This window comes from Coturnix japonica, chromosome 2, assembly GCF_054131305.1.
Source record: "Coturnix japonica strain WE chromosome 2, WE-NBRP24, whole genome shotgun sequence".
Classification (NCBI taxonomy): domain Eukaryota; kingdom Metazoa; phylum Chordata; class Aves; order Galliformes; family Phasianidae; genus Coturnix; species Coturnix japonica.
In genome coordinates this window covers 70,786,918-70,802,745 of record NC_140664.1, presented here as the reverse complement: position 1 = coordinate 70,802,745, position 15,828 = coordinate 70,786,918, and the positions used below count along the sequence as shown (strand labels likewise).

Sequence of the window (15,828 nt, the reverse complement as noted above, 5' to 3'; positions counted from 1 at the left end):
GTTAAGGCACTCACAGCATAGTTAGGAGATCTCAGCTCATTTTCAGATTCAGAAGTGCTCCAATTTCCAGGTGTCTTCAGGTTTAGTTTATAAAAATAAAGACAATGGCATTTCCCACCTCCTGGGTTTGTTGAGAGCAGTTGAATTCCTGATTCTAAAAAGTGTTGTAAAAAAGTAGTATAAAGAACTATGCCGGCATGCACATACGCTAATATCTTAGAATATTAAAGACATTGATGAGAAGAGTCATGGCAAACAGAACAACTGTTTCTGTCCAAGAAAGAAATTATTCTGTATAACCAAAACAGCCTCTAGATTGTGCAATAGACACGTGCGCTTCCTTCAGTACTGGAATCTGAAGAACGTGTCCACGTTCCCAGTGGGATGGCTGGGCAGTCATTTTGAAACGGGCTGTTTAGATGCACAGATCCATGTTGCAAACAAAGGACCATCTCTTCTGGGATGCTATGTTGAGAAATGTTTGTCTCACTCTGTAAGACTGTCAGCCAAGATATGATTTCTCTTCTTGCTAGTGCTGAAGGCTCTGTAATATATTGGATTTTTTTTATCTTTTAGTTGTCTGGTCCTCATTCATATTATTTTCAGCCAACATTAGCTTTTGTCCTACAATATGATAGCAGTTTCTTTACATTCTTTACATGCCAGATTTGCAAACACCTTCATCACTTTAGGAAGCTGTGTTTTTCTTTCCAACTCTACAATTCAGTCAATAGTCTTGGCATAAGACTTCATCACTGCTTACTCCTTCTAAATTCCTTTAACATATTTAAGTGGCCTTGAACATAATCGCATCTACAGCACAGCAGGGCCTGCAGCAAATCTCCAGAATCTGCCAGCCTGAAACTTCTGATCCTGAAATTTGACTCCCAGTGTTGTAGCCTCCAGTCCAGTCTTTTGCCTTGTAGACAGTTTGGCTCAGGACAAAAAAAAAAAAAAAAAAATGGGCACAGTTGTTCATACAGAGTCTCTTTTATTTCATTAAATCCTGATCTGATCCTATGGATACATCTGAACGAATAGTTTGTAAGAAGTATTTTGGCCATGGTTGATCATTTATTATCAACCTGTCACCTGAATTTTCCCTTCTTGCTTCTTGTACCCTCCTCTAAAAGAAATCAGTAAATAAAATGATAAAAAATAAAAAAGAAAAAAAATATATATAAAAAGAATTTTAAAAGTAATCAGATATCATATGTTTCTGACCACATGGAGAAGCTCAAAGTACTTGGGTCAGTTAGGGGGCTGTTACACATTCACGGTTCAGCTCATATTACTTCCATCTAAACGTGCAGGTCAGCCATGACGGTGTCCTGTGTTTAGAAGCAACATGGGTAAACTGGAGCATCCTTGTGTTTTTCTTAATGTCTTGACTGTCAGCAGGGGACAGGTGTTTTGGAACACTCTTTGGACAGAAAGTGGGATTTTGAGGAAAATTCAAATGAACTTAATTCTTTAGAAATGCATGAAATTATCCATTGCTTAATCAATTATTCACACACACATGCCTTCTCTCACCAAAGAGGCTGGATCAGACATCTACATTATTTGATGTAATTAAGTTGATTGTAAAATAAAATGCAATTGATATGGAGTGTCTCTGGGATTATTTCCCTTATGTGGTATGCAGAAAAACAAACGGCACATTATCTCTGAATTTTTATTTCACGTATGTTACACACATTTACATGTAAAAATTGATTATACGAAAGCAAATGCGATATTAATTTACCATGCCCCAAGTAAATTCCATACGCCTTGCAACCATTCTTCTGGTCAGAAGCCCCTCGGATTCCATCAGTGTAGTTATCTACCCCACTCACAGAGATGCTGCTGAGTGATGCATGGTGCTTTCCTCCCATCATCGCTTCAAAATTAGTTAAAGGATTATAGAAAGAGCCTCCTTGTCATAGCCTGAAATTCCAAACTGCCTTGAGTAATCCTAATGCTGCAGTTTAGCTTTCAAAGGGTTTTTGTTTGCTTGGCTGGCTTGTTTTGAGGAGGTATCAATTGTGTTCTCATGTTATGGCGCAAATTTTCATATGGTGGCATGAACATCCACAGTCACTCTAGACTCTACTTGCTTCACCAGCAGCACTGTCAAGGTGATCACTTAATTTCAACCTCCAACGTAACTCTTGCCCTCTTCAGCCCAAAATGACAAGTCTTCTCACCCTTGTATCATGAGCCTGAATTCAGCTTCTCTGAAGCCTTGTTTCATGTAAACTACACACTGTTAACACCAAAAGCTGGTGTTTATTTGCCCCATCTTCTGTTCCTGTTTGTCCACAGCTGACTCAGTACATCTCACAGATATAGATGGTTTGTTTCTTATTTGGTAATTACTGCTGCAATGTGACTGATAGAGGCTTCATTTCATTTAGTTGACTTTGTGTATTATAAACCACTAAGAAAGTCATCTTTGCATGCCCTTAAAATTGCATGCTGCTTCCCTCTTATTTTTGCTCCTTTAAAGTTAACAGTTGTACAGAAGCCTCATATGGATGAACCCATCTAGAGATGCCTCTAGAGAATTTCTGATGGACCCACTATGTAAGTGCATCCCTACTTCTTTTGCAGAGATAGGATTCTTCTCAGTACAGAAAGATTTTCAAAGTATTTTCTTCCTTCCTACATTTCTGCTTACCTGTCATTCTAATATTTTAAAATGTTGATGTTATTTATCCAGGACAACTGCAGGAAGCTGGCTCTTCATCGTACTGATTAGTTCACTGACAAGCCTAACCTGCAGCCTTTACACTTCCATGGTGCCCTTATTACCCAATCTTCACATCACAAGAGTAGTCTGTCTGAACAAGAGGGCTGCACGGCAGAGTGAAAAATCTTGATACCAGCTTCTTAACAGCAGTTGTGTAGCTGCAATGGCATTTGTTAGCCACCTAGCACTAAGAAGTTACAGTAGTGCATAATGATGCTTTTTGAAGGCTTGCCCAGAACAAGCACATCACTGACGGGTTACCCATACCGTCGCGCAGTCCTGTAGAGGCCATATATGACCATTTCTTCCCTCTTCATATCACTCTGCTATCTATCTCACGGCATACGTTCACTGATGAGCCTATGGTGCCATCAACAGTGCCAACTTATATAGAACTTGAAGTAAGTCCACTTTTGCATGTGCTGCCACTGTTTAAAACCCGAAATGTTGTCATTTCATGTGCATTGATGAGATTGAGAGTGTGCTTTGAATCTCTTCTGTTTTTATCACTGGGAGACATACTCTCTTTTCTTAGACATGTCTAGAATAGAAGAAAAAAAAAAGGAAAAGAAGGCTTAAATTGTGTACAGAGCATTTTTGAAGTTCAAAAGTTTTGATTTTCTCCATAACTCATTAAATCTTTCACATTTATTTGTCAATAGAATCATCCAGTATAGAAGAAAAGTATTGCTTCTTGCCACTCAGTGAGCTTTGTGGGTCAAAAAGTCACAAAAAGAAATCTCTAATTAATTCATATTTTCATGCAAGGAGGTTTTGCATCAAATGCATTTGTACCTGTCCTCAACACAGGCCAGTCTCCAAAATATTTTCATTATGTTGTCAAGGTGAAGCCACAGAACTGCCACCAATCTTAAACCTAAAGTCACCACTGAATTTAGCGGAGATTAAGCACAGAGAGGACAAGGCAACCTGTAAGAACTTAACAGACATTTTAAATAACAAAGCTCCTTTGTGAAAACAGGGCAATATTAAACGCTGATGAAAGCTAGGTTGATACCTGAAACTGGACTCTCACCCAGGAGTAAGATATGTGTCATCCCATCAGAATAGTTATCTTCTGATGTAGCTCTGCATTTTTAAAAAGCACCAATAAAACTGGATTTTTTTATCTCTGGGAATGGGAGGTTTCTTTAGAGATCTGAAATTCTTTCAGGACACTGAGCAGAACAGAGGCATCTGTCTTTTCTGAGTGATATCCTTGCTTTCATACTTTCATCCTAACAAATTCCTACAAGATTTATCTTGTCAAACTTTAGTCTGAACAGCACAAATTACTGGCAAGATTGTCAATCTAAGAAAGAGACAGGCATAAATTTAATTGCTCCCTGAAGGTACATGAAAAGCTGCATTTAGCTGCAGCTAATTAGATATTCTCCAATCAACAGTTACGATTCATCTGCTGATGAACAAAACAATAAGGCAGATACAAAATAGACAGCAAAAAGTTCAATTTGTCCTCCCAAAATGTTTGGGTTGTTTTCTCTTTGTTGGTAACAATGATATCTGTAACTCTATCTCAAAACATTCCCACAGGAAGGGGGAGGGAGGAACAAGACCATTGTTTAGAGATGCTGCTAGTCTTGCACTGCACCAGTCAACCGAGTTTCACGATGACTCTAAAATGAGAACTGCAAGTTGCCTGGGTTTTGTGCATGGTTCACTGCAATCACAGACAGACCATGGGTTTGCTTCTGTGAACCTGCTCTCTCCACCTTCTCCAGAGCTACCAGTAAGAATTGAGGGTAGGCATGAAACCTCTGTATTCTTGCAGTGTTTCTACACTGACTTTTCAGTACATCTTCCAAGCTAAACTCAGGCCTTGATGAGCTATTAATGGTTGCCTTTGCTTATAACATTACTATTTCGATTCCACATTAATTTTTTTCCGAAAATATTACATAGAAGTTTAAGAGCAAAGAGCTTGACAAAAATGCCCCTCTGGCATGGGGCATCTCTTTGGGGCTCCATCCTATGTTCCTTGTGCACCTGAGTTTTCACCTGGCTTTGAAGACACTATGTGAGTACTTAAAAGATTGGGTTATAAATTAAGTGTATTGGCCAACTTCTGAATGGTTCTGTTAAGGTGCTGCAAGCAGAAAAGATGAGCAGGGTATTTCTGGTGTTTTGGGTTGGTTGGTTTCTTTATTACAAAGGGAAATACTTACACAAGTAAAGAAGATGAGCAACAAGTAAAAAATCCCAAGGCAAGTCAGCATGAAAAGCTCAGTTTTGTATTTTTTCAGTTTTTCATCTTCTATTCCAGGACAACCTAAAATGTAAAATGAGGTGTTACGCTGTTCTGGTGTCTGCAGAATATTTTTAAACTGTTATCTTCATGAAATGCTAACAGAACATGATACCTGTTACTTTTAATGTGATGATGCCACTCAGGTTGTGGTCTCCCATCTGTTCTCCTAAAGTGCACTTGTATGTGCCACTGTCTTGGCTGGTGGCGTTTCTGATCCTCAGTTGAAAGGTGTTGTTGGAGAGCTGCAGGGAGCCTCCAAGTCCTTTTGGATAACCAGATTCCACATCAAGGACTTTCCATGCTATTTCGTCGCCAACTCTGGACATCTGGAAAACACAAAGACGTTTCTGGTCATGGGCAACAGTGTCATCCTACATTCTAGAGGAGAGAATTTTAAAGCTGGGTTATGGTTGAAAACAGAGGCTGAAGAGATATGAGGAGAAAAAAGGGAGCATAGCACATTCATACTCACAATCAAAAAAGTTTTTGGCTTTTTGTTTAAAAAGACACGATATTAAAGAAAGTATAACCTGCCTCCAGAAAGCACAGTGCCTCTCTGGAGGAGCAGGACTCTCTCCCTCCCCTCAACTCTCTGTTGAAAACAAAGAACACAAATTGCTTCGACTCATTTGGATTCATTTGTGTGAAGGTCACACGCAGGTTTTTTGGTGTGCTTTGGGAGCATTTGTATGTTGAATTTCTTAATTGTAACCAGAAGAGCTACATTCCTTGGCATTGCTGAGAGGCTGCGGGAGGAATAAAGTGTATTCCCAGAACAGCTTGTATGGCGGGGCAATAGGATGTGCTGAAAATGACAATTGGCTGGGAACCACAAAGAACAGAGGAACCCCTAACTTGATTTGAAAGATGGGAGAAGGGTTTGAATTAGTACATGTCCATTCTTATTCATCGATGTCTCCCTGGAACTCGAAGCAGCGTGCCCTCTGTGAAGGTTTCCCTAGCAATGAATTTGGGCTTACTATGGACCAGCAGAGCCAGAGCTAGCTCATACAGTCCAAGGCTCAGCTTTCCAGCCAAATCTATCACAAATATAAGCCAAAGTTTTTTTAGTGTTATTTCTTATTTTATTCTAATAGACATATTTTTGGGCTGCATGTCAGTGCTTACATTCTATCAGCATAGCTACTGCATCAGAGTGCAAGGGTTACACTGGAAGTTATCAAAATTAACACAACTGAGGCTGGGAGAATTTGGTTTCTCTTTCCTGTCTTTGCATGAGGAAAACATACTCAGGGATCTGGAGAGAAATATGGGCCTGTTGTACTTCTGTGCAAAATGGCGTAATGTAAGCAGCAAGTTGGGGAACATTTTAGGAACTGGGGAATGAGGCAAAAGCACAACATTTTCATTACTTTTAAGATCCTTCCTCAGAAAGTGCTTTTTTTTATTATTGTTTGAGGGGCTGTTCTCTAAGCGCATAGCTGAAACACATAACAGTAATTCCCTGGGACTTCCCACATTTTACCCAGCAAGAGGGAAGAAAGTACCTTCTTCCTCTTAATCCCCCCCTTAAATTTGCCTCGGCTCCTCCTCTTTATTACGTTTGACCCCAAGCAGCACAGGGACAAGCAGTTCCTATGGTGACTTTTAGGCTGTTGGGACTCACTTATTACAAGGACAGTGATATCTTCAGGCCCTGCATGCTGCCAGGACTGCAGCCAGAGCAATCTGAGTGTGCAGGCTGGGTTCAGCTCTGGTTACAGGTAGGTCAATAGCAGTTAAGTGGATAGAGTTGACCTCCCTCAGATCTCATTTTCACCACTTTCCCTTCCTTTGCCACCCCCTTCCTTAGTGAAATGCAAAACTACCCATAAGGCAATAAAGAGAACAAGACTGCATGTCCTATTTCCTTTTATTGTTGGCTGCTTTCTTTTTCTTTTGTTTTTGTTTTGTTTTGTTCTTGATTGTTTAAAAATAATAATAATTATCAATGATAGCATTAATAATTGCTATCCAGGGTGGTAAATGGTGCAGTGATTCTTGCGGCTGAGGTCTAGGAACCAGAAAACTCTCTGATCACTCTGTATGCAATTGTAATCACCACAGCTGGTGTAAGGGAGAAGTAAACCTAAGTCCATGTATCCTATGATTCGACTTTCTTATTTTAGAGGGGTCACTGAGCTTGCTTATTGCCTCCAGAGCTTCTTGAGGTGCACAGTTAAGGATAAATGCTGTGACAGCATCCTGGGGACAGGCTGGCCAGAGGGACTCCTATGTAAGGCCAAGTAGAGCAAAGCCTGCAAAGCCACATGAACCTTGCCTTTCCTGCACAATAAAAGACGGTTACACGTGGGCTCCCTCACCTGGGCAGAAATCAGGAGAGCCCTGGATGAGGTGTCACGACCCTTTGCCTTTGGGAAAGAGGAGAACGGTTCATGAGTGTGGATGCAATTCTAAGATTGCGTGCTGCTCCTTCTCCATTAAACCTTGCCTTCCCTTGAAGCAGATGGAGGCGAGAGCGGTGCCGCTTAACGCTTACAGCCTCCCTGCATTTCTGAGGCTACAGAGACACCTGGTGGCATTTCCCCAGCCCCTACACGCAATGCGGTCGTCGCTGCTCAGAGGTCACCGCAATCCCTCCGATGCCCGAACCAATACAACCTCGGCTCCTACCGTCTCATCAAAATGCACCAAGCCTCCCTTTTTAAATTCCGCGAGCAGTGAGGAGACACTCGAGCAAGTTACCATGGGAAGGCCCCATGCCCCGTCATTTGAAAGGAAGCCCAAGAAGTATTCGGTACAGTCATCAGTCTGCCTCTTGCTCAATCCAAACTAATATTTTTCCCCCAAAGTCTAATGAAAATCATGAAAATGCCAAAGTGTTTGCCACCCCCTGTGAAGTGTCAGTCAGCCTCTCACCACATAGATCATTGCATAGCTCAGGCACATATGATCACCCAACAGTAACCCATGTTGAGTCTCCTTCAGGTAATAGCACACTGCAAGGTAAATGCCAAGGCTGCCAGCTAATTAATTCCACACAAGCACTGAGGGATTGAAGCAAATGCTGTTAAGTGTCAGAAATCCACTTGTGTAGGGTCTGTCTTCTTGAATTCATGACAAAATGCTTTCTGCGTGTATTTCGCTTCCCTTTCAGAAGTCAGCTAGGGAAGCTAAATCTGTTGTTCCTCATCACCTCCAAAGCAACAAGAAGAAATGCTTTCCCCAAGGGGTGACGCTGCCTAGCACCTTTGCCGATGAGCTGGATGTCAGCACAGAGCAGGTTTGCAGATGACACAAAACTGGGAGGGTGGCTGTGACAGCAGACAGTGCCATCCAGAGGCTGGGGAAACAGGCTGCTAGAACCCCTTGAAGTATGGCACAGGCACAAACTTGATATTCAAGACATTAAACTTAATCATAGGAAAACCTTTTTTTCCCTTTAAGGCTGGTTGAAGAGTGGCATGGGTTGCCTAGAGTGGGTGTGGAGTCTTAATCGTTTGAGATGCTTAAACCCTAACTGGGCACAGTCTTGAGCAGCTTCCTATAGTTATCTTACTACACTGAGTTTCACTTATGCCAGTCCTCAAAAGCTTGGATACATTTGATCCAAAGAGGATGTGATTTCCTCTCATATATTCTGTGACGTGATTGAAGACCTGTCCCTGGAGACTTTCAAGGTGAGGCTGGGCAACTTGATCTAACTGTGGATGTCCCTGTAAATTGCAGAGGTGTTGGACTAGATGGCCTTCATAGGTCCCATCCAAATCTAAGGATTCTATGATTCTCTAGGTAAAAGTCGGTAAAAGTCGACTGATTGCTGTAAGTTTCTCCTAACCTGGAGCTTATTGGTAAGAGTAGTGAAAGTGTGGATATTCACACGGGATATTAATATTTTCAGATTTGATTGAAAATAATACTGAGCTGATACATTCTGGTTTCTGACTGGATGAACTACAACGAATAGGTAGAATAACACCTCCAAAATTTAAGAGCTTTCCAGCAAATATTTCTTCTTCAGGGAACTTAAAAATAAGGTGAAAGAGGGAGAAAAAGCCCTTCTCCTGTTCTGAGCAGGCAGTCTCTTAGCTGTGGTTTTGAAAACGTCTATAGCATTACACGGTTGTGCCACTAACCAGAGGCAATTCACCCATGCTGTAGTGCTTGCACCTAACTAATCAATTAAAACTTAATTTTATCATGTACATGGGAGAGTAACCTGGTTTCAAGTCAACTCATATTCTCTGCTCTTGTTAAATACTTTTTCTCATCACACCTTCCCAGACTAAGGTGATACTTTGGCTCCTTGGTAAATCAAACTGCCAATACAATCCACTTTTCCCATAAAAGCAAATTTTTATTTGAAACATAATGTTTCAGGTCTAAAACCAATGCCAGCTTAAAGGTGGAATGCATTAACATAAATCTATTTTCTTTTTCTGAGGGTGGAATGATTATAAAAATAGTTTTGTGTAAAATTTTGCCACGAATAAAGACCAGGCTTAAACTTTTGACTGCTAAAGAAACCTAAATACTCTGTATTCAGCCAGAAGGAATTTATTTTCTAAAGTAAAATATCTAGAATCCTGGCAATGCCTGACAGCCAGCGTATAATGAATCACAACTGAGCTGAGGCCACTTAATAGGTGCATTTTGCAGCACTAAAGCACTTTCACATTTGATTAGTGCTGAAGGTGCATTCACGTGGCTCCTATATGGTGTGATACAGAGATACCACTGTTAAATTTGAAGTATAACACCAAAAAAAAAAAAACAAAAAAAAACCACCAAAAACACAACAAAACCAAAACATGCATCAATTGTGAGCAAATGTGAGTGAACTCTGAGTGTGATTTAGAAGAAAAACAAACACACACACACAAAAAAACAACCCAAGATCTGAAAGCAACAGCAATGGAATCGCATGTGCCACATTATCTGGGCCTGGTCAGAAAAGTCCCTGACTCAGCCACAGAGCCTTTCTATTTGTTAAGCTAAGGGCACAAAGCAGTAGGTCATGACAAGCAAAATAATTGTTTTGGTCATGAACAAAACTCCCTTTCAGTCTCAGTCATGAATGCGTTGGAGCCACTTGGAGCTAGATAGACATCTGAGCTTGACTGTGTTTCTTTGTGTATGTTACCAATTAGATTGGAGTAATATAGAACGTATTTACCTATGCTAACAGATAATAGCTATACACATTTAGTAGAAGCTCTTTCCTTTGAAAGGAGGTGAAATTAATGTGACATTTCCATAAGATCTACTTTTATTTTACGACATGACTTCCTCCTCTAATTTTGCCACAGTTACATATTTTGGGGGGAAGTGATATGAAGTGTTATTTCTCCACTGAGGTGCAGCCTTCCCTCTTCTTCCTCAAAATTTGTTTTAAATTAAGACTGTTCTGGCTATCACATGAACAACGTGACTAAATAACCACTGGGACCTCATCTGGGTGTGTTTCGATTTGATTTTCAAGCTAGATATAAAGTGATAATTATGTGTTTTTACGAAGTGGTTCTCATTTTCAATGTACCGTACAAAGACAAACTGTTCAGGATTCGATAACGCTGTGAGGCAGAAAAGTAAGTGAAGTTTCATTACCCAGATTCTTATTTCATAGATGGGCCACAGAAATTCAAACCACTCTTTTCACAGGCAATTGCCAGTACCTGTGTGCTTATGCCCTGCTTTTCAGTCCTCAGCTGGAAAGCATCTGCGTTGTTCATAGTATTATAACACATGGGTTGCTCTCTGTCCCTGCAAGTGGACCACCCTTAATGGGTATCATTATGAATGCACAGAATTATTCCCACACTTGATCCCATGCCTACAAACAATCCAAAAGGATCTAAGGATACTTCTGGGGGTTGGACAGATGAAACACATGTGCCTATTTGCAATATGAGACGTTAGCAAAAGCGAAGAAACTGATGACTGCAGTGCTTCCTTTTTACTTTCAGCTGCACTTTGACACCAGAATATTAACTCCTTCAAACTATTACTTCTTCACACAGAACTGTAAAAGAGATCACTTTTAAACAGCATAGCACTTTTTCTTTCTCCTTTCCTTTCCTTTCCTTTCCTTTCCTTTCCTTTCCTTTCCTTTCCTTTCCTTTCCTTTCCTTTCCTTTCCTTTCCTTTCCTTTCCTTTCCTTTCCTTTCCTTTCCTTTCCTTTCCTTTCCTTTCCTTTCCTTTCCTTTCCTTTCCTTTCCTTTCCTTTCCAGACCATAGAAAACTATATAAAAGTATCCCTTACTTGGTTGCAGCATGTAGAGGTGCCAGTAGGAAGGGGGTTTTTTCACCATGCATTCACCCTGTGCAAGCAGCCGCACGTGCAGCACTGTAACGCTGTCGCCATAATTTTTTAAAGCAGCAGAAGCAAAGGTTAATTGCTCCCATTTATTGCGCAGTACAAAGTGACCTCGCACAAAAGATTTAGCCCAACAGCTGTTTAAACTTTACAGTCTGAAATTTCATACCATTTGTAGGAATTACCTTTTAATTAGCCCTTTGAGGGTATACGTGGTGTTTATTGATTAATCCTTCAGCAGTTGTTTTTTAAATAACAGCTTAATTCTGCATTGGGCAGCCTAGTTACACCCCGCTGTTCCCCTGAGCTCATGAAGTTTAGGATGGGGACAGCTGCACACAAATAGGGGACAACAAGCACAGAGGACTGCAGAGCAGAGGGGTCTGGGAGGCACATTCCAAGGCTGGGTTTTGCCACCTGGTAACTCACCTTCTCTTCAAGATGATGCTCATTCAGCTAGACCCACAAGTGGAATAAGCATCATTTCCCAAGCACAAAATGGACAAATCACTTTTTCCCATTGAGAGTGCCTTCCTGCTATGGGTAGGGCCATGACTTGGGTTAGCATCTCCAGGAGTGTCATTAACTGCCCATTCCTACTTTTTATCTCTCCTCTGGGATGAATAACCAGAAGGACATACTAACAAGGGTTGTATCAACCCTTGTGGATGGCATCTATTGCTGATTATTGGATTTTGTTAACACCTGTAGTTCTTATGCCAATGCCAGCAGAGCAGAAATGCACGAGATCCTATTGTGTTTGACACTGAAAGGACTCACTTTCCTGAGCAAAGTAGATGAAACAAGATGAGGAGACCATAAAGGGAGAGAAGATTGGTGGGACAGGGCAGTGACAGTGCCAGAGTGCTGCAAAGAGGGGGAGCACAGGTGAGAGCTGCCAAGGAGGGTGTATACAAAGCAGGCATCATCAAATAACACTAACCCCTGCACGTGCAATCTATTTGTGCCCAGATGGAGCTATAAAGAGCTATGTGACAAACCTGAATTGGGCCTACGGGTTTCAGAATGCTTTTGGCCCTTAGCTTCCGTTTGCTGTCTGTCCCTCTTACCTGCTACTGGGCCCTGAAGGATGTGCCTAGTGTTGCACTGCAATTCAGACATGTTGGCAGATTCAGCTGCAGAGGTCTAATTACACAGAATCACAGAATCACAGAATTATCAAGGTTGGAAAAGACCTAGAAGATCATCTAGTCCAACCATTACCAATACTTCCCAGCTAAATCATATTCCTCAACACCACATCCAAACGTTTCTTGAACACTCCCATGGTTGGTGAGTCCACCACCTCCCTGGGCAGTGCATTCCAATGCCTGACTACCCTCTCCGAGAAGTAATACTTCCTAATGTCTGCACAGTTTATTAATTTACTTTGGGGGAATAATTTTAAAACTACATCTGACCAAACTGCTGGGGAAGCCAAGGCTTTGGCTTTACATTCTGTCAGAGATAAATTAAGTTCTTGCCTGTCAGAAATAACATGTGGGGAAACAGAAATGGCATGGCAAAACCTTCCTTTTGCCTGTTAAGCAGGACACACTATGAACTCAATCTGTGCTCTGATATGTGAATACAGTCTCTATAGAGCAAGTCAATGAACACTTCTTCAACAGGTAGGCAACTCTGTCTCTCTTTCTATTAGAAATTCATACTGAAAGTGGTAAATAGTACCTTCTGCTCATTATCCAATGGATCCTTGTAGCTCTCCTACAGACAGGCAACAAGCAGGGTACTCCTGCTTTGGAGACTGCAGGTAAGCCAGGGCAGCCAAGATGTGACTTAGTTTGCCACTACAAATGACTCAGAATTTCATGCTCTCTGTCTGTATTCTGCACATCCTTCCCTTATGTTCACCCTAACAAGTCTTTCAAAGTAATTGTGTCTGTTTGTTTAGCTCTTCTATTACAAACTGAAAATCAGCTCCTTTCTGGGGGAAGATTAACCAAGAGACAGCATCACTGATGTTATAAGGTTTAAAGGTTTATTTCTAAAGAAAAATCCTGGAAAGTCTCCTCTTTGAAGTAGTGTTTGGCAGTCTGTACATGGAACAATCCCTAAATTCTGGTCCCTGCAGGCTAGGAATAGTTACATAGAAAAGCAGGCCAAGAGCAATGCAAGGGTCATGTTCAAACAGTCTGTCTACAATGACACGGAAACCATCTGTTCCCCATGATCAGCTCAAATGCTGCCTTATCTCTGCTGCACTGACAGAAGGATGCCTTTTCATAAAAAAAGCCTATTTTGTACAAGAGAAGCCAGTATCAAGTAGGAAAGCAAAGCAGACTATTCAAGTTACTTAGGCTTTTTTTCTTACTTTGTACCAAGACACTGCCTGGTTGGTGACTGAGGAATCCTGAAGAATCTTACAAGGCAGCAGAGCTTCTTCAGAGCATGTCACCACAACATCTGGGACAGCCACAACAGCTCCATTGGTCAAGCTCCAAACTGCCAAGCACAGATACAAATTGCTGTTATAAGTGATCACCTACACAATCCCTTCTGTCTTCCCAAAACATGTCCCCACAAAATGAGCATAAATAAAATGAAATGAAATAAAATAAAATAAAACAAAATAGTGAAAAATATAATATTCCCTACTTACCATTGCACAGGGTGATGAGCAGAGCGTAGGCTGCTGAAGCCATGGTTATTGCTGCTTCAGATCACAGAGCAGCAACACAGTGCCTCTTTGCAGGATGGACTGTGAGAGCAGAGTGAAACTGCTTCAGCTTCTACAGTGATATTTCTGGACACAGACTGGGGAATCCCCCAGAGGTCTTACCTTGTGGTGCCCCACGTCACAGGGAAAATCCCTACGTGTAGGAGCCTGTACTCCTCCCATCAGATAGTCAGGTCACTCCCACTTCTCAACTGCCTGAACTGGTAGCGCCTCTTGTCCTTTATTTCCTTTATTCTTTTCCCCCTCTGTATCGACCTGAATAGAAATAAGGTCGACTGTGGGGTGCTTGGGTTGGCAAGAAGGGCATCAAGAATTTGCACTATAAGAACCTCTTTAGTGACTGACGAAAAGACAGGGGACAGGGTTTTCCAGCCTCCTGAAATCCCCTCTCAACATTTTTTCTGCAAATTTTAAAGAGCAGTGGCTGTGTAAAGGCTGACCACATGCGGTGACATTTCCAAAACCACATCTGTAGTCTCAAGTCGCAGCAGTTGTAAAGTTCTGTGCCTTGGTTCAGCTAACCAAGAGCTTACAACACAGCTGAGCCTTACTAACAGTACACACATATCTCCTCCTCCATGAGAGTATAGGCACTCATGTTTTAGAAGAAGCAGCATCACTTCCAGTGAGTTCCGTCATCTTCAAAACAAGCAGGGGCAGCTCAAGTGACATAATTCTACCAAATTACATGCTGCAAAATTTCCTCATGAAAACAAATCAAGTCAGCTCCCAGCAGAGAAACTGTTTGGACATCCCCTTTACATAGCTGAAAAAATAAAAAACACATGAAAAAAAAAACAACAAGAAAAGTCCTCTCCTCATGATCTGCAAGGGCTCTTTCCCCTTGGAGAATTTTTGAGGAAGTCTGAGGTTGATCACAGAAGCTCTTACAAATCATGAAACTCTGAAAGCTGATGGCGTGTTATTTTTGGAAAAGAGTTCTAGATTATCTCTTTAGGCTACTGAGACGATGGTAAGAAGTCATTTAGGAGGCTTTTGGTTAAATTTCTTGGGTGCAGAGAGTATGGTCAACCCTTTTTGAAACCAGGTTTCAGGGCACCCTAAAGCCAAATGCCCTGTAGAAAACTTTGTGAGGATAAATCGGTTTGAAAAGTCCTCAGCCTGTAAAAGTCCATCTTACAACAATAAGCTCTGTGGGTGAGTAATGCTTTCAGAAACTCACTTATGATCTATGAGTGAAGTTGAACAGCAGTTTCACAGGGGCTTCATTGTTGAAATAGCCTACTTAATTTTAAAGCTTCTGTCTTCATTGACTGACATGACAAATGTAACAGGCTCTTCTTCTTTATTCTTCTGTGAGTGTTTTCCAGTTTGAAGGAATTCAATCCATTTCTTAGAAGACAGGTGCAAGTGAAGTTTAAATGCCGGTGGATCTCTGTGGAGGGAGAGAAAATCCTGACCTGTCAGTGCTTTCTCCCCCTTGAAGTAATGGAGTCCTTGAGAAGAAGACAGAGATGAGGGTTGGGATGATGGGAAATCTTGGAGAGAAAAGAGTTCCAGTTAATGTATTTACGATCTGTTCTCCATGAAAATAATGTCTCTCCTGTCTACATGAGCCATTCGCATCAAGCCTACCTCCAAGCAGGGCACTCAGCTTTCACCCAAGTGCCTCATTCCACAAGTCCTTCAGAGCTACATATTCACCCTTCATAAATTAATCAAGAGGCAAAAACTTTCTCTATTTCTCCTCCCATCACTGGAAAACCCATTCTGAGTAAACTAGAGCAAGCTGCCGCCCCTGCTGTGTATCAGCCCACAGTAATCCTTACCAGAATGACCTGACCAGATGCAGTTTAGAGGGGCTGTGACATGCTCAAAGTCTGAG

At 41.4% G+C, this 15,828-nt stretch overlaps 1 protein-coding gene across 1 annotated transcript; it reads right to left on the bottom strand.

The window, feature by feature from the left end:
- Positions 1–1,664: 1,664 nt before the first annotated feature.
- On the bottom strand, positions 1,665–14,058 carry CD83 (CD83 molecule). The gene is made up of 5 exons (XM_015854731.3): positions 13,905–14,058; positions 13,617–13,747; positions 5,119–5,332; positions 4,924–5,027; positions 1,665–3,278 (listed from the first exon to the last, which is right to left on the bottom strand). Exons 1-5 carry the CDS (start codon positions 13,945–13,947, stop codon positions 3,123–3,125), a joined length of 648 nt encoding a protein of 215 aa, XP_015710217.1. The 5' UTR covers positions 13,948–14,058; the 3' UTR covers positions 1,665–3,122.
- Positions 14,059–15,828: the final 1,770 nt, after the last annotated feature.